The following is a 23,218-nucleotide window of genomic DNA, read 5'->3' as shown; positions in this document are numbered from 1 at the left end:
TGAACACTTGTTGGCTTGTTTTACCGTTGGTGACCAATCTGCAAATATCTTAGAGAATTACGATGAAGAGGCTGCGGTGTTCATGCCTGTGCCACGTACCCTCAAACATGTGATTGGTGGGTGTAGGGAATTGGACCCCCACCGATGAGATATTTGACCTAGCCTAAGGATCTATTTAAGGCCTCATGCACACGGCTGTTGCCCACCCATGCTTGTATTGCGGCCCGCAGACCCACTTAAATGGGTCCGCAATCCGGAAGGATCCGTCCGCACCGCAAAAAAATAGAACAGATTTTATTTTTTTGTCGTGCGGACAGATCACGGACCCATTCAAGTTGAATGGGTCTGCATCAGTGTGCGGCAACCACACGGATGATGCCCATGCATTGGGGACCGCAAATTGCGGGCTGTAATGCACGGAACGGCCGACACGCGTTCGTGTGCATGAGGCCTAACACAGAATATGTGTCAACACGTGTTGGCTGATCTTGTTTTTCCACTAGTAACCATTTTGCTAATATCCTAGATAATGTATGATTTCATGTAAAAGCTAACCTTTTCCACTCCTCTGTTCAGTCTGATTCCTACTGCTCTTATGTTTCGTTTGCAGGTCTCTCAAATTTCTAGCAACCCTCTGAACGAGCTACAGATCAGTGCCCCCCGCTTGAGGTTGGAACTGTTTAAGAGCAAAGCAAAAAGATCTCTAACCGAATCTCTAGAAAGCATTTTATCAAGGGTAAGATCTCCAATCCATACATTCCAAAACCATTAAGTAGAGCATGAGCTGTAGTACCAGGTGCAGCCTGTGGACAAAAGTGGCACTGTTACTGGAAAAAAAAGACATTGGCCCAGACTTGCTAATCTTGTAGATGGTGTAAGCTCAGACCTGCCCCAGACTTATCACAGGGGCTCAGGCTGGATGATACGTGTGGTGCAGGGGCAGACACTTTTCTCTGACTCTCTACTAACTGTTGGTTGGCTTACGCTGAAACCGATTTTTATGCCAGAATTGCTCTTAAATTTTGGCACATCTTAGGTTCGTCTCCTTTTTCTGTGAAGCTCCGGACACTTTTCACTAAGTCATTCCCTTGAGATTATTGGGGGGGGGGGGGGGGAGAAAAATGTCGAAACCCTGGATGCCCAAACTGTTCCATTTTGTGGCGCAAACACATTTGTCAGTCTGGGCCATTGTATCTCGTTCAACTATTAGTGGTCGGAGTTCCTTCAGTATTACCAGAATACAACTGACAATACTGGCTAATCCCTCAAGCTGAGGTTAAGAGCGGAGACTTGAGCCAATGTATTCCAGTCAGGAACACAACCGAGGCCTTTTGCACCACTGTCCAGGTATCTCAGCGTGGCATGGGTCCTACCACTAGACTACCTACGGTCTGAGAGGTGCTAAGATACAACTCACAGCCAAGCTCCCACATACCTCCATAGTGATATCACTCAGGCAGTGGGAGAAGGGATAGGTCTGCAAGTTCCCGACCTCACCCACACCAAGACATTCAGTCATATCTGATCTTTTAGCTGCTTTTTAGCAAACTTTATGTGGCCGAAATGCAAAATGACAATTTCAAAGTTTAACTATGCACCAGCATTACACAGGAAGAGCTTTTCCACAATCTTAGAGGGGTATGTGGGAGCTTGGCTGTGAGTTGGATCTTGACACCATTCAGACGGTGTTCACACACCATAGGTAGTCTAGTGGTAGGACCCATGCCACGCTGAGATACCTGGACGGTGGTGCAAAAGGGCTCCATTGTCTTCCTGACTGGAATACATTGGCTAAAGTCTCGGCTCTTAACATCAGCCTGAGGGATTGTCCAGTATTGTCAGTTGCATATCTTTGTGGAGCACCTTATCCAGTGATTTATGTATTTGTTTATTTGCCTCCACACATTATCCCATCTTGTGTAGGATGCCATTGTGGTGCATGTGGTTCGCTGCCGACCTCCTCCATTGTATGAATTTTTGCTGGGGATTGCCGTTGGCAACGGATCACATGCGGAGGAATTGCTCCCCCGGTCATAAACACTCTTGGGGTTTTTGAGCATTTCGGCCACTTTGTTAGTGATTTACCAGAAGACAGCGGCTGTAAGCTTTTGCACTAAGAAACGAGCTGCATCCTGTGTAGGATGAGGGATTTGCTTCTGCTTGTTTTCTACTGAATGGTGGTGACAGAAATATGCAGACGACGACTACAGCGATTTTGTAGGTGTCTTGGAAACGGTGAAGAGGAAAAATAAACTGTGTAGGGATGGCGCAGGGAAAGTGATGTGTTTTTACTTCTGTCGCCTTTCCTGAGAGGTGTTTATACAGACCGCACAGGGTTTGTACATTGCTTCTTCTGGGCAGCGGAGATTTACCTTTTTTTTCTACAGAAGAATTGCAAAGAGAGCACGAAAGACAGCCGTTAATGCAGGCCTGGAAAAGTTTGCAGCCAGTGATGGCGCGACAATACCGCAGCACGCCAAGTGGAAATTTAATCAGTTAATATCATTTGCTAGATGAAAAAACAGTCACTAAGAGAATCGGATGATCACTTAAAGGGAATCTGTCACAGCGACTCCCTATCCTACTCTCTGCATAGACACGTGGCTGTGGTTCACCTGCTAGAATGCTGGTTTTCTTTTGTAGTTCAGAGGTTACTTTCCTGAGTTATGATACTTTTTTTTATTTAGTTATTTTTTATGCAAATTAGGGCTTTGGTGCAGGGAAGTTTTGCTCCATTCTTTTGCCAGCCCTGCCCTCACTGGCCCTATCAATAAAGCAGCGAGGGAGGGGCTGGTCACAGAGAGGAGTAAAAGGAGAAATGGTGACACCCCCATTGCACCCAAGGCATAACTTGTGTAGTAAGAAAAAGTATTATAACTGGAGAACAGAGTCTCAGGTCCACAAAAGAAAAATGGTGGTTTAATCAGGCGAACCAGAGCTATGTGTCTGTGTAAACCAGGCATCCTCAAACTGCGGCCCTCCAGCTGTTGCAAAACTACAACTCCCAGCATGCCCGAACAGCCTACAGGTATCAGCCTACAGCAGGGCATTGTGGGAGTTGTAGTTTTACAACGGCTGGAGAGCCACAGTTTGAGGATGCCTGGTGTAAACCATTGAATACGGAGGTCGCTGGTGACAGATTCCCTTTTCTAAAGGGACTGTTCTCTTTGGATTACCCCTTCATGTATCTTATTTGTGCTCATTTAGGGGTTAATAGATTGACGTTGGCCCCTTTTTGTCATTTTTGTTCATGATGGTGGTCACTCCCCAGCCACATTTGATTTCATGATGGATGTCACTATGGAGGGCACATATAGTCAGCTGGAGTATACGTGAGACTTTCTGTGAAAAGTCAGTGAGAAATTTAGCTGAAAATGTCGCTCTGCCCACGAAACATCTTTTTCCACCCCTTAGTAAGTGCAAACTGCGTTTGCGCAAATACATCACAAATTTGGGAAAAATGCCCACTCCGCCGAAAAAGGGGCAAAATCACTCCACTGGTTTTGCGTCATTGTAATTTTCAATAAGTGTGTAATATATAAATAAATTAAATAAATAAAAAAAAAAAAAAAAAAAAAATATATATATATATATATATATATATATATATATATATATATAATATTTAATAAAAAATATATATATGTAATGGCCCTTCCTCAGGATGGGCATCACTAGCTGATCTGCATGGCACCGCTACCATTCAGCTGTTCTGCAATAGCATCCTTTGCTGGAAGCAGACAGCGCCATCCTCTTTGTAGTGGTCTGGGCTCGTCACTGCAGCGCTGCTTTATTTGCTCAGTCCTCTACAAATTTCACAGAGCTGTCTGCTTCTGGGGTTGGCGCTATACAGCGCTGATTGGACTGTTGGACCCACACTCATTAGCTGAGGATAGGCCATCACTTTATTAAAGGTGTGCAATCCCTTTAAGTTCCTGCTAGCTGTTATATAGATTGACATCTAATTGTTGGAGTCCTGTTTATTTCATTCCTGCCTCTTGTACAGGATGCAAGTGCTGCATATTTCTGGCACGGTGGTGTTCTGGCGTCGGTGCTGAACAGTCATGCCAAACCAAAAATAAACTGAACGGGGAATCAAATCTATCATTTCTTCCAGTAATCAAAGCTTCCTGATAGCGTCAGTACAATGGCTTTAATTTTATAATTGGTTTCCTAGCTGGGGGTTGCCTTGAACAATAAAAAGCTCATGTTCTAATAGAAGACACTGATTTATACAAGAAAAGAGGAAAGGTTTACGGCCTTGATTGCTTTTTGCTGTGAATACCATCTTTTTCATCTAGATTGAGGGGGAAGGGGGGGTAGAATTCTCAGCAGCTGTCTTATGTTCTATCCATTTTTTGTTTATTGTGAACTATGGCATATGAGACCTTTTTTTACCTTTTTACTATTATTTTACAGGGGACTAAAAATCGTTCTCAACAGGACGGCTCCGGGAGCATAGATTATGACCGTTCGTTATGCACTCCGCTGGAAAGTAGTAGTAAGGTGAATTCTATATCCTTTACCCTCTTAATTGAATTTAATTCGGATTAGTATGACGACTGGTTGCTACAGCACATGATTATTCATTGGCTTAGTTAAAGTGAGATGGACTCTGTACTCCATCCCCAAGTGTCCCCTTCCACATCCCTCATGTCAGGTGACAACTTTGCCTCATATATCAAAAATAAAATTGACAAAATCCGATAAAGCGTTATTTATTTTTTATTTTTTCCATTTAATTATTTATTTTACGCACTTATAGCGCTACTATATTCTGCAGAGCTTTACAGACATTAGCATCAATCTGTCCCCCATCAGTATGTCTTCCAAGTGTGGGAGGAAACCCACGCAACCACGGGGAGAACATATAAGCTTCAAGCAACCTTCCTCGCTACCTCTCTACACAACTGCTCACTGCTCTTCCTACATAACCTAGTTTACCACCGTCACTGAAGAAAAGCTTTCCACCCTAAAGGGTTTATTCCCATCTGAGACGATAGGCGAATATCGCTAGCATATGTCTCCATTGTCTGATATGTGCTGGGACCTGCACCTATATCGAGAACGGAGCGGAGAAGGTGGTGGTTGGAGGACCCCTGGTTTCCCTGGGTCTTGCCACCACCAAGCACTCACCCCATAGAAGTGAATGGGAGCTCACCGCACTCAGTCACTGCTCCCATTCATTTCTATGGGGCCGACGGAAATATCTGAGCCAGTGCTCGGCTATTTTTGGCAGCCCCATAGAAATGAATAGAAGGCGGCTGTACTGTCACGGCTGTATGTGAGCAACAAGAGCATACACAGTTAATAGAGCTACTGACCGGACCCAAACTAGGGAGGATAAAGGGTGACCCCTGTCAGACCCTCAAAGCTCTCCCTATGCTGCTAAAGCACATGCCCGGATCCAAATGGTGGAATGGGGCATGCCCACGTACCTAAGACTGATGACAACTGTAACCCCTACAATAGTGGAAGGGGCACGGCCATCGGTGCCCTGCTCAGTATATGGAGGGAACCGTGGCCGCCTCAGATCCAGTCAGAAAATAAACAGGTACACAACAATGTCTGCACACTTAGCTGAAGGGGCTGCAGGCGCAGAGAAGACGGATCCAAAGACAGCTGGCAATATCCGGAGTGCTTGCTGCAGCAGAACACAGGTCCAGTGAAATGAAGGCTAACAAGTGAAGATACTCAAGCAAGAGCTACAACTCAAATGAAAACTATAATCCACAGGCTAGAAAGGAGGAGGGGTGATTTAAAGGCAGGGAAATCAAACGCAGGAGGAACAGCTGGGAGGACTCCTCCAAGCTCTAGTAGTGACATCATCACAGGGGTGGAGAAACAGAGCTGTGAGAACGTCTCAAAACTCTGGTAGTGACATGTGCAAGCGCAGTGCGCCCTCCACCACTTTCAGGGCTCCATTCTCGGCGCAGGTGCCAAGTCCCAGAGGTGGGACCTACACCTAGCAGACAATGGGGGCATATCCTAGCAATATGCCACCATTGTCTGAAATGGAAAAACCCCTTTAATCTCCAGAAGACACCTCAACTCCTGTCCCCCTGACCCAACTGCATCTCACCTCCTTTCTAACCTCGCCACTATAGCCATTCCTGCCCTAACCCAGCTCTTCAAGCGATTGCTAAACACTGGTGTCCTTCTTTTTTTTTTTTTTTTTTTTTTTTTCTTACTCTTTTAAACATGCTACTATGATGCCCATACTCAAGAAGCCCTCCATGGACCCATCCTCTTTATCCAGCTATCGTCCCATCTCGCTACTTCCATACTCCTATAACAATCTGTCCATCTTGAACTGTCTTCCCACCTCTCATTAAACTCCCTTTTTGATCCACTGAATCAAAAGGAGAGAGTTCAGAGAAGAGCTACTAAACTAGTACATGGATTGCAGGATAAAACTTACCAGGAAAGATTAAAGGACCTTAACATGTATAGCTTGGAAGAAAGACGAGACAGAGGGGATATGATAGAAACTTTTAAATACATAAAGGGAATCAACAAGGTAAAAGAGGAGAGAATATTTAACCCCTTAAGGACCGGGCTCATTTTCACCTTAAGGACCAGGCCATTTTTTGGAAATCTGACCAGTGTCACTAAGTGCTAATAACTTTAAAACGCTTTGACTTATCCAGGCCATTCTGAGATTGTTTTTTCGTCACATATTGTACTTCATGACAGTAAAATGAAGTCAAAAAAATTATTTTTTTTGCACAAAAAAAATACCTAATTTACCAAAAATTTGGAAAAATTTGCAAATTTCAAAGTTTCAGTTTCTCTACTCCTGTAATACATAGTAATACCCCAAAAAATTGTGATGACTTTACATTCCCCATATGTCTACTTCATGTGTGAATTGTTTTGGGAATGATATTTTATTTTTTGGGGATGTTATAAGGCTTAGAAGTTTAGAAGCAAATCTTGAAATTTTTCAGAAATTTACAAAAACTAAATTTTTAGGGACCAGTTCAGGTCTGAAGTCAATTTGCGAGGCTTACATAATAGAAACCACCCAAAAATGACCCCATCTAAGAAACTACACCCCTCAAGGTATTCAAAACTGATTTTGCATACATTATTAACCCTTTAGGTGTTGCACAAGAGTTATTGGCAAATGGGGAGGAAATTTGAGAATTTAATTTTTTTGTCTAATTTTTCATTTTAACCCATTTTTTCCACTAACAAAGCAAGGGTTAACAGCCAAACAAGATTGTATCTTTATTGCCCTGACTCTGCCGTTTACAGAAACACCCAATATGTGGCCGTAAACTACTGTACGGCCACACAGCGGGGCGTAGAGGGAAAGGTGCGCCGTATGGTTTTTGGAAGGCTGATTTTTATGGACTGGTTTTTTGACACCATGTCCCATTTGAAGCCCCCTGATGCACCCCTAGAGGAGAAACTCCCTAAAAGTGACCCCATCTAAGAAACTACACCCCTCAAGGTATTCAAAACTGATTTTACATACATCGTTAACCCTTTAGGTGTTGCACAAGAGTTATTGGCAAATGGGGATGAAATTTGAGAATTTAATTTTTTTGCCTAATTTTCAATTTTAACCCATTTTTTCCACTAACAAAGCAAGGGTTAACAGCCAAACAAGACTGTATCTTTATTGCCCTGACTCTGCTGTTTACAGAAACACCCCATATGTGGCCGTAAACTACTGTACGGGCACACAGTAGGGCGTAGAGTGAAAGGTGCGCCGTTTGGTTTTTGGAAGGCTGATTTTGCTGGACTGTTTTGACACCATGTCCCATTTGAAGCCCCCCTGATGCACCCCTAGAGTAGAAACTCCATAAAAGTGACCCCATCTAAGAAACTACACCCTTCAAGGTATTCAAAACTGATTTTACAAACGTTGTTAACCCTTTAGGTGTTGCACAAGATTTAATGGAAAATAGAGACACAATTTCAAAATTTCAAATTTTTGGCAGATTTTCCATTTTAATATTTTTTTTCCAGTTACAAAGCAAGGGTTAACAGCCAAACAAAACTCATTATTTATGGCCCTGATTCTGTAGTTTACAGAAACACCCCATATGTGGTCGTAAACAGCTGTACAGGCACACGGCAGGGCGCAGAAGGAAAGGAATGCCATACTGTTTTTGGAAGGCAGATTTTGCGGGACTGGTTTTTTTGACACCATGTCCCATTTGAAGCCCCCCTGATGCACCCCTAGAGTGGAAACTCCAAAAAAGTGACTCCATTTTAGAAACTACAGGATAGGGTGGCAGTTTTGTTGGTACTAGTTTAGGGTACATATGATTTTTGGTTGCTCTATATTACACTTTTTGTGCAGCAAGTTAACAAGAAATAGCTTTTTTGGCACGTTTTTTTTTTTGTTATTTACAACATTCATCTGACAGGTTAGATCATGGGGTAATTTTATAGAGCAGGTTGTCACGGACGCGGCGATACCTAATATGTATACATTTTTTTTTATTTATGTAAGTTTTATACAATAACTTCATTTTTAAAACCCAAAAAATGTTTTAGTGTCTCCATAGTCTAAGAGCCATAGTTTTTTCAGTTTTTGGGCGATTATCTAGAGTAGGGTCTCATTTTTTGCGGGATGAGATGACTGTTTGATTGGCACTATTTTGGGGTGCATATGACTTTTTGATCGCTTGCTATTACACTTTTTGTGACGTAAAATGGCAAAAAATGGCTTTTTTTACACTGTTTTTATTTTTATTTTTTTACGGTGGTCATCTGAGGGGTTAGGTCATGTGATATTTTTATAGAGCCGGTCGATACGGACGCGGCGATACCTAATATGTATACTTTTTTTTTATTTATGTAAGTTTTACACAATGATTTCATTTTTGAAACAAAAAAAAATCATGTTTTAGTGTTTCCATAGTCTAAGAGCCATAGTTTTTTCAGCTTTTGGGCGATTATCTTGAGTAGGGTCTCATTTTTTGCGGGATGAGATGACGGTTTGATTGGTACTATTTTGGCGTACATGCGACTTTTTTGATCACTTTTATTACCTTTTTTGGGAAGTAAGGTGGGCAAAATTTCAATTTTCTCATAGTTTTTTTTTTTTTTTTTTTTTTATGGCGTTCACCGTGCGGGGAAAGTAACATGACCATTTTATAGATCAGGTCGTTACGGACGCGGCGATACCTAATATGTGTAGTTTATTTTATTTTTTTAATTTTTATTCAGTGATAAATGTTTTTTTTTTTATCTTAACTTTTTTCACTTTTTTTTTACATTTTTGTGACCCAGACCCACTTGGTTCTTGAAGATCCAGTGGGTCTGGTGTCTGTATAATACAGTAAAGTACAATATATATTGTTCTGTACTGTATTTTACTTACACTGAACAGATCTATGCTTTCAGCATAGATCTGTTCAGCACCATGGACAGCAGGACGCCTGAGCAGGCGTCCTGTTGCCATGGGAACCCTCCCCGTCTGCTCAGAACTTCGCAGACGGGGAAGGGTAAGCACGGGGCTGAGGGGGGCTCTCTGGGGGCTCTCTCCCTCTCCATCGGGGGGCTGCAAAGGCACAGCAGCCCCCCGATGGAGAGGGAGTGAGCTCCCTGACCGATGACAGTTAACTTTTTCCATACAGCGGTCCGTACGGACCGCGGTATGGAAAGGGTTAAACGGCTGACATCTGCACAGATGTCAGCCGTTTATACCAGGGTGCCAGCAATGTGCTGGCACCCTGGTATAACCACTAGAAGCCAACGATCATTCATGGGGAGGCGGGCGGGGGATCGCGATCCCGCCTGCCGCACCGCCCGCCTCCCGCAACGCCCCCACCGCCTGCGACACCCCCCCCGCACCACCCGCCGGCATCAAATCATGCAGGGGTGCAGGGGGGGGGGTGAAAAATATATATTTTAGCCACTCTAAAGTTTCTGATCCCCGCGGTCAGGGACCGCGGGCATCAGAAACTGCAAAAAGCGCAGCAAACCGCAGGTCTGAATTGACCTGCGGTTTGCTGCGATCGCCGACACGGGGGGGTCACATCACCCCCCCTGGCGTTGTCACAGGATGCCGGCTGAAGGATTTCAGCCGAAATCCCGTTCCGTTTAACCCCTCGGGCGCCGGAATCCCGATTTAAAAGTTAGGACGTACCGGTACGTCCTTGGTCCTTAAGGACTCGGGAAATAGGGCGTACCGGTACGTCCTATGTCCTTAAGGGGTTAAAAGAAAAACTGCTACAAGAGGACATAGTTTTAAACCTTTGCCCCTCTAATTTAAAAGTAATATCAGGAAGTATTACTTTACCGAGAGAGTAGTGGATGCATGGAATAGCCTTCTTGCAGAAGTGGTAGCTGCAAATACAGTGAAGGAGTTTAAGCATGCATGGGATAGGCATAAGGCTATCCTTCATATAAGATAGGGCCAGGGACTATTCATAGTATTCAGTATATTGGGCCGACTAGATGGGCCAAATGGTTCTTATCTGCCGACACATTCTATGTTTCTATGAAACCAGCCTAACCAAAGTCACCAATGATCTCCTACCTGCCAAAGCTAAATGTCATTACTCTGTGTTCCTCCTCCTTGACCTGTTCTCTCTTTGATGCTGTAGACCACTCTCTACTGTTACAACCCCTCTCATCCCTCAGCATCAGAGACTTGTCCCTCTCCTGGATCTCTTCGTACCTCACCAACAGAACATTCAGCCTTTCCCATTCATACACCACCTCCTCATCACCCCTTGTCTGTTGGTATCCCTCAAGGCTCTGTCTTGGGTCCCTTACTTTTCTCTATTTATACATTCGGCCTGGGACAGTCCTATGGCATCCAATACCACCTCTGTGCTGACGACACTCAAATCTACCTCTCTAGCCCAGATGTCCTTTCCCTGCTATCCAGAATCCTAGCATGTCTCAGATATAGCTTTATTCGTCCCTCCCGCTTCTTAAAATGAAACCTTGAGAAAACGGAATTTATCATCTTTCCACCATGTCACTCAGCCACCCTACCTGACCTATCCACTACCGTTAACAGCACCACACTTTCTTCACTCGCACAGGTCTGCTGCCTGGGAATAACATTTTGATTCTGCCTTGTCCTTCAAGCCACACATCCAAACCCTTAACCCTTGCGGTTGTTGCATCCTGATCAGTTTTGTCCCCATTGACAATGAATGGGTACAAAACTGAACTGTTTTGGCCCAATTTTGAGATCCTCTGCTGGATCTCAAAACTGGAAACCAAAAATGCTGATGTGAAAGTAGCCTTAGACCAAAATGAGTATAATGCAATAAGAAAAAAAATGCCCCCGAAGGTATTAATGACCCTTTAAGATCCTGGCAAATTACTTGATAGAGATGTTCAGCTACTTGCAATTTTTTTGATCCCTACAACAGTGATTTCCTACATGCAGCGCTCCACCTCTTGTAAATCACAACTCCAAGCATGCTCTGTCTGTCAGTCTGTGCTGGTCAGGGTAAGGTGGGAATTGTAGGTTTAAAATACTGGAGTGACACAGGTTGTAGAACAGTGCCCTGGGATTTTTTATTTTGTCATTAATTTCCAAATCTATTGCAAATTTTAGGAACCTTCCTTAAGCGAAGTGGAAGTATCTTTCCTAGAAACGCCTCTGAAGGCTCACGGCTCCATGGGTGACTTGCCAACGGTAGCAGAAGGCTCCTTCTCTGAGCTTCCTGGAGAATTATCTCATCAAGGATTCCGACGTCGAGCTAACACTTTGAGTCATTTCCCTGTCACATCTCAGGATTTACCAGAGCCTGAGCAGAAAACCCCATCTGCTCCACAGAGGAAGCTTATGCGACACCACTCCGTGAGCACCGAGACGCCGCTCAAAAGAAAGTGAGTTCTGTGTAATTTTCTTCTATTAAATAAGCCTTTTGTTCTAGTTTCTAATTAGAATGTATGCTCTAAGAGGAAACCGACTGGTCTTGTGGGATATTTCCATTTAGTGCTATGTGACTGTGGAGTCAGCATAGCAAATCCTGGTTTATCTGGTCTGAAAGTCTGAGATGTGACCTGGTGAAATCAAACAGATGGCCAAGGCTTTACGTCCTACCTCTACCATCAGTATTGTATTTACTATGTGTTCTGGGCCTTTTGATCAGATAGTAATTTACTTTTAGGAATTATTAGGAAATGGTAATTAACAAAAAGCATCCACCGTTTGACCTAAGGCTCAGTCATGTATAGCGTGAACATCTCATTATGGGAAGTTGTAGGCAATGAAAGGATCATACAGAATCTGTGTGTAGGTTGTGCTGACACAATCGTCCTGATAAAGAGATAAGGCACTGGTTTGACTTGGAAGAATTGTAATCCATATTACATATCTTTTGTAATATACTGGATTATCATGACCATTCACTTTTTGGGCACTGAGCATTATACAGAATGGGTGGTCTGCTAAAGCAGGGTTCCTCAAGTCCAGTCCTCAGGGTCCACCTGCCGGTCATGATTTGAGAATGTCCTACAGACTGGGCACTGTCTTTAATTGTATCACCTGCTCAATACTAAGGAAATCCTGAAAATGTGACCAGCAGGTAGGCCCTGAGGACCGGAGTTGCGGAAGACTGCTAAAAGGACTTGTATAGGTTTAGAAAATATAATTTTTTTATTTTTTCGAGATATAACGTCACGCTTGTCTGGTAAAGAAAATCCTTTGCAATATCTGACAATGCATGGATTAGGTAAATGATTTGGGTCACAAGGTTATATAGTGAATTTACTGTAAACTAGAAATTGTCCATTTTGGCCAAAATTTATCTCATGTCTATGACCAGCTTTACACCGTGAGATGCTTATAATCAAACTCTTTCTAGATCTTTTACTGCAAACAAGAGAAATCTAGAACAACTGATTTAAAGTTGGGGTATGTTCTTGTGTGGCAGATTTATTGCAGACAACTATCCTGATCAACCATCATCGTGTGCACTTACCTGTATAGCTCTCAAATGTCCTAACCTGTGCAGGGTTAAAGAAACGTGTATATGTGCCTACATTAGCAAAGCTATCACATTATTTGGGGGTTCCTGGAGGAAAATCCCCACAGCAGAGGCAGCTGATGAGCACATAGTTGGCATATGTCTGCAAGTCAGCACTTCCAAGTATCAAGATTTGAAGGGAGCTGTCACCATGAAAACGTGACGTAAGCTGCAGGCGGCATGTTATAGAGCAGGAGGTGCTGAGCAGCTTGGTATGTAATTATATGGGAAAACATTGACCGCTATCTGTGTATACACAGTCATGGAGGGAAGGCTGTCGGTCACTGATGGGACCTCCTCCTGGACTTCAAAGCCCAGAATGAGCAGGAATTTAAATGTATAAATTTACAAATTTTACTGAATTTTTTCCCCCCCATAAACCTATACATCAGTGTGCTCAGCTCCTCCTGCTCTATAACCTGCTGCCTGCAGCTGAGACTCCATGTTCTACGTGACAGGTTCCCTTTAACATTCTAATAGTTTATTGCAATAAAAACCTAGTATTAACATAGAGTATACAAAGTGGTGACAGAGGGAACAGAATTGGGCTTATAACTAGTAATGTGACAACCATGCTCTCCACCTTCTGATGGAGTTAAAAAGGTTTAAAGGGATAGATATCCTTGGGATAGTTAATCAGTATCTGATTGGTGGGGTCCGACACTTGGGAGTGGGACCACTCTGGTTCAGCTCTTTGAGGAGTGATGGTTGTGGCCTCAGGCACAGCACCCTATATTGTATAGCGGTTGTGCTTGGTGTTTCAGCTCGGCCCTATTCACTTGAATGAGGCTGAGCTGTGTCTAGGCCACGTGACTGATGTGTCGTCATTGGCCCAGGTTAAGCTGTTAGAGAGCTTCGTGGCCTCCTCAAACAGCTGATCGGCAGGGGTCCTTTGGATCGGATCCCAAGTTCAGATTCTAAAGATCTATCCTTAGGATAGGCCATCAGTATAAAACTGCCAGAAAACCCCTTAAAATTAGTTTTCCAGTGGGTCAAAACTTTTAGTTAAAGGAGTTGTCTCACTTCAGCAAATGGAATTCTTCATTTTGCTTCCTTTGCTGGCAGGATTCATTTTTCCATCACATTATACACTGCTAGTTTCGAATGGTTACGACCACCCTGCAATCCAGCAGTGGCCGTGCTTGCACACTATAGATACAAGCACCGGCCTATGTGAGCTCCCACAGTCCCAGCCACCAGAGAGGCTGACTCTTTTTCCTGTAGTGTGTAAGCACGACCACTACTAATAGATTGCAGGGTGGTCATAACCATGGAAACGAGCAGTGTATAATGTGATGGATAAACGAATCCAGCCAGCAAAGGTGGCAATATGGACAATCGTAATACATTAGTAAATGGCTTGAATTAACTTTCTCTACATGATAAATGCCACTTGCTGAAGTGAGGCAACCGGTTTAAGTTCTAAGAATGGTGTAAAAAATGCACAGATTTGTGCCTATGACACTGGCTGACCTGTTGCATGTGCACTTGGCAGCTGAAGGCACCTGTGTTGGTCCCATGTTCATATGTGACTGCATTGCTGAGAAATATTGGGTTTCAATATTTGCACATGAGCCTCTAAGAGCAACGGGGTGTTGCCGTTACACCTAAAGGCTCTGCCCTCCCTGCAGCATTTACATAGGTATACAGGCACGTTTTTTGGTGGCTTTTTATTTTATTTTTTTTCTTGGAAAACCCATTTAAATTCCAGTTGGTCTGAAATGCTTCAGTGATGGGGAAACTGATTCTGAAAGAACATGCCGCCTTCTTGATATCAAAGAAAACCAAGATCTGAGTTTCCTCCTTTCCAGATGACATTCGTAAGACTACATTACGCATCTTGGAAAGAATATCTTTTATGAAAACATTCTTATGTTTTCAAGCGGGGAAAATGTACGGTACATTGCTGTCTGTTTTTATAATGGCTTAGTCATGTTATCTTCAACCATAAGGATTAGTGGGTGTAAGAGTTAGATTTTTAACCCATTCTGTTCTTATACTGCATTCTGTGGGAGGCTGTTCGGATGTCAGTGTCTGTTAATGTCTGGGGGGCTCTCAACCTGCGGTCTGCCATGCAGTTCTGTGTGCCCACCCCAAATCTGCTTTTCTGTGTCCCAGTATCTTAGAAAGACAGTGCTCCATGCTGCTATATTGTAGTGTATGGGAGTTGTGTGCCGCAACTCCCATAAACTGCAGTGAGAGCTGCACTTGTGTTGAACGGGGAGTTGGGGACCCCCATTCTGCCAATAGTTTAGTTTCCTGGAAGTGGAGCCCCCATTGATCAGTTATGGCATATAATGTTGATATGCCATAGATGTCTCGTATAGGAATACAGCCTTAAAGGGGTTGTCATCACAGACAATGGGGGAATATCACTAGAATATGCCCCCAATGTCTGATAGGTGTGGGTCCCACCACTGGGACCCGCACCTATATTGAGAACAGAGCCCCGAAAGTGGTGGAGAGTGCACTGCGCATGCACAGCCACCCTCCATTCATTTTCTATGGGGCCGCCAAAAATTGTAGAGCTCTGGCTCAGCTATTTCCGTCGGGCCCATAGAATGAATGGGAGCTGTGGCCGATCATGCATGGTGCGCTCCCATTTATTTCTATGGGGAGTGTGCTTGGTGGTGGCCAGACCGGAGTCCTCCAGCCATCACCTTGTGGGGCTCCGTTCCGATATACAGATGAAACTCGAAAAATTAGAATATCACGCAACTGTTCATTTATTTCAGTAATGCAACTTAAAAGGTGAAACTAACATATGAGAGACTCATTACATGCAAAGTGAGATATTGCAAGCCTTTATTTGCTATAATTTGGATGATTGTGACTTTGGGGTTTCATAAGCTGTAAGCCATAATCTCAGAAAATTAGAATTTTGTGAAAAGGTTCAATATTCTTGGCTCAAAGTGTCACACTCTAGTCAGCTAATTAATCCATACCCCCTGAGTAAAGGGTTCCTGAGCCTTTAAATTGTCTCTCAGTCTGGTTCAGTAGGAATCACAATCATGGGAAAGACTGCTGACCTGACAGTTGTGCAGAAAACCATCACTGACACCCTCCATAAGGAGGGAAAGCCTCAAAAGGTAATTGCAAAAGAAGTTGGATGTTCCCAAAGTGCTGTATCAAAGCACATTAATAGAAAGTTATGTGGAAGGAAAAGGTACACAAGCAGGGATGACCGCAGCCTGGAGAGGATTGTCAGGAAAAGGCCATTCAAAAGTGTTGGACTTTCACAAGCAGTGGACTGAGGCTGGAGTTAGTGCATCAAGACCCACCACACACAGACTGATCCTGGACATGGGCTTCAAATGTCTTATTCCTTTTGTCAAGACTCTACTGAACAACAATCAATGTCAGAAGCATTTTACCTGGGCTAAAGAAAAAAAATGAACTGGTCTTTAGCTCAGTGGTCCAAAGTCCTCTTTTCTGATGAGAGCAACGTTTGCATCTCATTTGGAAACCAAGGAGCCAGAGTCTGGAGGAAGAATGGAGAGGCACACAATGCACGATGCTTGAAGTCCAGTGTGGAGTTTCCACAGTCTGTGTTGATTTGGGAAGCCATGTTATCTGCTGGTGTTGGTCCACTGTGCTTCATTAAGTCCAGATTCAACGCAGCCGTCTACAAGGAGATGTTGGAGCACTTCATGCTTCCTTCCGCAGATGAGCTTTATGGAGATGGTGACTTCATTTTCCAGCAGGACTTGGCACCTGCCCACACTGCCAAAGGTCCCAAAACCTGGTTCAATGACCATGGGATTACTGTGCTTGATTGGCCAGCAAACTCTCCTGACTGGAACCCCATAGAGAATCTATGGGGCATTGCCAAGAGAAAGATGAGACGTGAGACTGAACAATGCAGAAGAGCTGAAGGCGGCTATTGAAGCATCCTGGTCTTCCATAACACCTCAGCAGTGCCACAGGCTGATAGCATCCATGCCACGCCGCATTGAGGGGCCCAAACAAAGTACTGAGTACATATGCATGATTATACTTTTTCAGAGGTCCTACATACTTTTTTTTTTTATTGATTTAATGTAATATTCTAATTTTCTGAGATTGTGAATTTGGGGTTTTCATAAGCTATAGGCCATAATCATCCAAATTATAACAAATAAAGGCTTGAAATATCTCGATTTGCATGTAATGAGTCTATCTCATATATTAGTTTAATCTTTTACGTTACATTACTGAAATAAATGAACTTTTGCACGATATTTGAATTTTTCGAGTTTCATCTGTAGGTGCGGGTCCTAGCTATATGCCCCCATTGTCTGAGAGGAGGCAACCCCTTTAAGTTTTACCTTGGGAGTGGTGCAGTCTGAGAATGTACCCTTTGGACCCCAAAAAGTTGTGCACCCTGTTTTAAGACATATTTAGCAAATGCAGCCCTGGGTCAAGATCAGCGGTCTCTTAGTTAACTTCAGCACTCCTCTTGGCATTCATTGGAATCAACGTTTGTCAGGACTCTCCTTCTAATCTAAGTTTTTAGGGATCTAAAAATTTTTTTGGGGGGGGACTACTCTTATTTTTCTGAAGCAGTATTTGAGGAGTATTTTGTCTGCAACTAAATCCTCCATGTATCCCACGGCAGAAACCACTGTGGACCCACTCTAGGTTTAACTACATTGAATGTAACGAGCAGGCTCCCGCTGCAGCTTTTTGAGGGGGTCCATGTGGTGACCGTGCCAAGAATGGACCTGTATGTTCTTGGCACAGTCTTGAAAACTCTCGGCCGCATGGCCTTCTTTTTAAACCAATGGGAGAGGTTTCAGTGCAGATTTGGCCTGGTTTTTGACAGCAAATCTGTGCTGAACCCCTTGCTGAAAATACTCTAAACATACCCTAAGTCCATCAAGGAATGCCTGTTTTCCATGGGCCGTTGGTTTTTTCATGGTAAGCCACACCACTGTGCTTGGGAGAGCCCCTTCAGCTCTACAAAAATGGAGACCGTTGGGGAGAATGCATATTTTGCAGAATTTCTATTTTTTTTTTTTGTCGTCGCAATGGAATTTTATACAGTAGAGTTCTGCAGAAAATCCCCCCCCTCTACCCCTGCAGGGATTCAGAGACGACCATAGGTACAGTATGGCACGTAGTAATATTCCTGGTTCAGGTTTTCAGCACTAGAGTAATATAGTGGTTCTGGATCTGAGGGAGCTAACCTCAGTTTTCTATAGTAGTGTATGTGTCTCCAGTATTGTATTGCCATTACTGCCCACCCTAGATTAGGAGATAACTACTCATTTCTACATTTTCTGGTTCTTGTTTCAACCTGTTACCTCCATGCAGTAGATGGAGAAATATTCTGGTCATGTTGACTGTGCAGATTAAAATTTTTCATGCAATTAGTCTTATAAATCTGGCTGGGTTTTGAAGGTACATTGTCATGTATTGTAGAACTCCTTTCCAAATATATTTTCATTAGCTCAATCGCCACTATTAAACAGGACAGATCCTGTCCAGGTGTTGCTGTATGACCTGCTCCAGGGATGGCAGGGACAATGCAACACGTCACCTGCAGCTTGAATTTTAATAACCTAGAAGCACAACAATGTATAGAGAAACCCCTAGTGGAACATTTAGTCTTGAAGCAATTAGCTTGGAGTGATCTTCTAATCTACACATCCTGCTCGTGTGTGAAGCTCCTGTTTTATGGCAGTGATTTGGAGACTTTTGAAGACAGGTCTGCAAGAAACGGGAAGATGTGAAATAACGAATGAAGTAAGGCAACATCCCAGAGATGTCTCTTTAGATGGTGACATGCTGATACATGCAAACTAGTGTCAGACATCTCCTCAGAAACATGCATGAAGCTTCCAAGACTTTGGATTCGGTGTTGAGTCAAGAGACGACAAAGCAAGTCGTTATACCAGTATATCTGCATCCGTGCAGGACCATGGTCTGGTAAATATAGGATTAGATGGATTTGTTAACATGGTTACCTGCAGCGCTCGGGTCAGGGGTTCAAATTCCAATAAGGGCACATCTGCATGGAGTTTGTATGTTCTCCTATATCGGTGTCCTCCCAGGCTCAAAAAACATACTGACAGGTTTAAATTGGAGAATAGGGGACAGATCAGTGCTGACCATCTATATGTTCATCGCTGCAGAATATGTTGGCGCTATATAAATTAGTAAAATAAATAAAAAATGGTAAAGTCCGTCCCACTGCTAGCATCGTATAGGAGGCGAGGTGGAGGCCTGCACTGCTCACCTTTCTATGACTGTACTTTACAGTGCCGCTGACACATCCCGTAGACCAATATTGACACGAGCTGTGTGCATAGGACACGTGGATTTTTTTTGCTGTCAGTTCACTTAAGTTTCCATTTTCTTTTCACTTCAGAATTGTGTCCTAAATTTTGAAGGGTGGGCAACCTACAATATTTGGAGTCTTCACCTGTGGCTCTCATTCATCTGTAATATTTGTCAGAGGCAAACTGGGAATTTTAAAGTGGCCCTGGAAAAAAAAAAAGAAAAAAAAAGGCCCCAAGTTGTAGGCCAAATTTGACAGAAGGAGGGGCAACGCAAATGTGGCATAAATATCTGATGCTCCTAGCATTATCTAACGCTGAGAGCTTCAGATCACTATGTACCTGGCCAGCAGTCTTGAGGTGGGTTTGGGTGGTCCCCTGGGCATTGACCTACCGGGAAATTTCCCTGTAGGGTCTATGGCCAGTGTTACTATGGCAGCCAGGAGGCTATTAAAGTCCTGGTTGCCATAGTAGTAGTGGGGAGCGGGGGAGCTCCCGGGGCGCTCCAGAATGACGTCAGAGCGCCCCATGCGCATGGATGACGTGATCCATGTGATCACGTCACCCATGCGCGTGGGGTGCCCTGACGTCACTCTGAAGCGCTCTGGGAGCCGCACGGACGGTAAGTATACTGCTCCCCCGCTCCCCGCTACACTTTACCATGGCTGCCAGGACTTTAGCGTCCCGGCAGCCATGGTAACCATTCAGAAAAAGCTAAACGTCGGATCTGGTAATGCGCCGAAACGACGTTTAGCTTAAGGCCGGATCCGGATTAATGCCTTTCAATGGGCATTAATTCCGGATCCGGCCTTGCGGCAAGTGTTCAGGATTTTTGGCCGGAGCAAAAAGCGCAGCATGCTGCGGTATTTTCTCCGGCCAAAAAACGTTCCGGTCCGGAACTGAAGACATCCTGATGCATCCTGAACGGATTTCTCTCCATTCAGAATGCATTAGGATAATCCTGATCAGGATTCTTCCGGCATAGAGTCCAGACGACGGAACTCTATGCCGGAAAAGAACAACGCAGGTGTGAAAGAGCCCTAAGTGTCCTCAAAAGGTTTTTGTTTTTAATTGTGTTTTAGAGAAAGAACTAAGGCCTCCTGCACATGAACGTGTGCGCCCCGCGGCCGTGCTGCGGCCTGCAAAATGCGGGCTGCAATGCATGAACACCGACCGTGGGGCAGCTGCAGCGGATCGCGGACTCATTCACTTTAATTGGTCCGTAATCCGCCTGTTCCGCAAAAAGATAGGACATGTTCTATCTTTTTGCGGAACGGAAGTACGGGACGAAACCCCAGGGAAGCACTCCGTAGTGCTTCCGTAGGGCTACGTTCCGTGCTTCCATTCCGCATCTCCGGATTTGCGGACCCATTGAAGTGAATGAGTCCGCATCCTTGATGCGGAATGCACACGGAACGGTGCCCATGTATTGCGGATCTGCAAATGCGGTCCGCAATACGGCAACGGGACACCTACGGTTGTGTGCAGGAGGCCTAAGCGGAAGGATAAGTAATAGCTTCAGGCTGGGTTAACACCTGTGCTCGTATTTCTATTATTTTAACAGTAAAATTAATATATAGCAGGACCCATTTTATAATGACCACCAAAGGTGATGGACCCCATTTACTATAATAGTGTTTGTCAGCTTTCCATCATGTGCCCTATTTATTCTGATTTTCTCTGACGGAATCGGCAACGGATATGAGCACATTGCCCTAATATGAGCACATTGCCCTACGTAGTTCTATAGGTATTATGGTTGTAAAAAAGACATATCCAAGTCAAGGATGAGGTGATGGGATACGGGTAAGGGCTCTTTCACACTTGCGTTGTTCTGTTCCGGCATAGAGTTCCGTCGTCTGGGCTCTATGCCGGAAGAATCCTGATCAGGATTATCCTAATGCATTCTGAATGGAGAGAAATCCGTTCAGGATGCATCAGGATGTCTTCAGTTCCGGACCGGAAAGTTTTTTGGCCGGAGAAAATACCGCAGCATGCTGCGCTCTTTGCTCCGGTCAAAAATCCTGAACACTTGCCGCAAGGCCGGATCCGGAATTAATGCCCATTGAAAGGCATTGATCCGGATCCGGCCTTAAGCTAAACGTCGTTTCGGCGCATTACCGCATCCGACGTTTAGCTTTTTCTGAATGGTTACCATGGCTGCAAGGACGCTAAAGTCCTGTTTGCCATGGTAAAGTGTAGTGGGGAGCGGGGGAGCAGTATACTTACCGTCCGTGCGGCTCCCGGGACGCTTCAGAGTGACGTCAGGGCGCCCCACGCGCATGGGTGACGTGATCACATGGATCACGTCATCCATGCGCATGGGGCGCTCTGACGTCATTCTGGAGCGCCCCGGGAGCCGCACGGACTGTAAGTATACTGCTCCCCCGCTCCCCACTACTACTATGGCAACCAGGACTTTAATAGTGTCCTGGCTGCCATAGTAACACTGAACGCATTTTGAAGACGGATCCGTCTTCAAATTCTTTCAGTTCACTTGCGGTGTTACGGATCCGGCGGGCACCTCCGGCAAATGGAGTGCACGACGGATCCGGACAACACAAGTGTGAAAGAGCCCTAAACTGCAAATTTATTTCCCCCTCTGAGTCTGAGAGTATCCCTTATATAAGGTAACCACACGGCTGCAAAGATTAGTATTCTAGTTTTGAATTGATTACTTGGAATGTATAGCCATCTGTGACCGGGATTACTATATGTATTGAAATGCGGAAGTAGGGGTCTCAGCCAGGCTCTGGTGCCTGACGTGGTCCAAATACCTCTCTACCACATAAGAAGACACCAGTATTTGTCACATAGTAGGTAGGGGATCCAGATGTTCTTGCATTGGTGTCCAGTAGCTTCAAGTTACATCTCTGGAAGTAGAGGTAAAAAATATCCAATGTCTCGTCAAATTATGGATGACAATAAATATGGCTATAACTTCTTTCACGGTGGTTGCCTTCTAACTTTTCCAGAATACTGAAAGCCAAGTGATCACAGCTTCTGCAACACTACAAATCAAGTAAAGAGTAGGGCGAGACGCAGCGTTAGTTATCCCCCTCTTAATTCTAACACATGCCAATTGTACAGATGCCCCCATAGCTGCCATGAAATCACTTTATAGATTGGATGGCTACTCAAGTCTGTAGCAACTACATCAAGGAATGTTTTTGCCACCTTGCGCATATTTCTGCACTCTACAAGTTTATAGAAAATATCTTTGCCGTAGTTTACTACCTTGTCTATAATCTCTACCTCTCGTGAAATCTCTCTCCACCACTCCCCTCCCTCGCTGGCTGGAATGCTGGTGTCTAGTTCCAGCGTAGCTTCCAGTGTGCCTGAGAGCAGTTCAGCACAATGTGACGAGGCTGCCCCTTCTCCTCCTGTCACTCCAGCCTCCTCTCCTAGATTCCTCAGAAAACTAAGGCATAACTCCGGTGGGGAACCTAGTGGTCCGGCCACTCAGAAGAGGTGAGCAGAAGAACCTGCCCTGGTGCTTGTTGTCCTGCATGGTTTCTTGCTTGGTCATATCTGCATGTGTCTTGAGTTCCAGGGAGCTTCAGAGAGCTGTGCTGTCCTTTATTTCTAATATATACCTTCATCTAGTAAAAAGGCAGAGATCTTGAGATTTCTCCTTGTGTGCTCTGCTGAGCTGGTCTAATAACCTGCAACTATGAATGTATATTACATACAGCGATGTGTACGTGAGTGAACGCGTTACTGCTACTCGGATGTGATCGAACTTTGTGAGCAATGGAACTGAGGGGGCAATTACTGCTACTAACCTTTGTAATCTGGTACTAATCCTAATGGTCCTGCTTTTTACACAAGGTGTAATCATCTTAACCGGTATCTGTAGTGGTTGTGCTCCTGAATGTGTTCTGATGCGGTTTGTTTTTTTGCTCTTCATAACAACATTTTTTTTTTTTGTTTGTTTAGTTTTTTTTACAAAATTCCCCATTTGAAAGTTAGCTGAGAAATATATGTATAATATACAGT

The 23,218-nt window shown here is 44.2% G+C and overlaps 1 protein-coding gene across 8 annotated transcripts in view; it reads left to right on the top strand.

Annotated features, from left to right (window-relative positions):
- The window catches only part of TBC1D1 (TBC1 domain family member 1), a 212,293-nt gene that overhangs the window by 102,570 nt on the left and 86,505 nt on the right, over positions 1-23,218 (top strand). For 5 of the 8 annotated variants that reach the window (XM_040418993.1, XM_040418990.1, XM_040418992.1 and 2 more), the window contains 4 exons: positions 611-736; positions 4,420-4,506; positions 11,543-11,817; positions 22,535-22,690. In XM_040418993.1, the coding sequence (XP_040274927.1) occupies positions 611-736; positions 4,420-4,506; positions 11,543-11,817; positions 22,535-22,690 (644 nt within the window). The remainder of the gene's footprint in view (positions 1-610; positions 737-4,419; positions 4,507-11,542; positions 11,818-22,534; positions 22,691-23,218) is intronic. The other 3 variants (XM_040418995.1, XM_040418998.1, XM_040418994.1) reach the window with 2 other exon arrangements.

The sequence above is a fragment of the Bufo bufo genome, chromosome 2 (assembly GCF_905171765.1).
Source record: "Bufo bufo chromosome 2, aBufBuf1.1, whole genome shotgun sequence".
Taxonomy (NCBI): domain Eukaryota; kingdom Metazoa; phylum Chordata; class Amphibia; order Anura; family Bufonidae; genus Bufo; species Bufo bufo.
The sequence above is the reverse complement of the archived record's forward strand: the minus strand, read 5'-3'. Positions and strand labels throughout refer to the sequence as shown.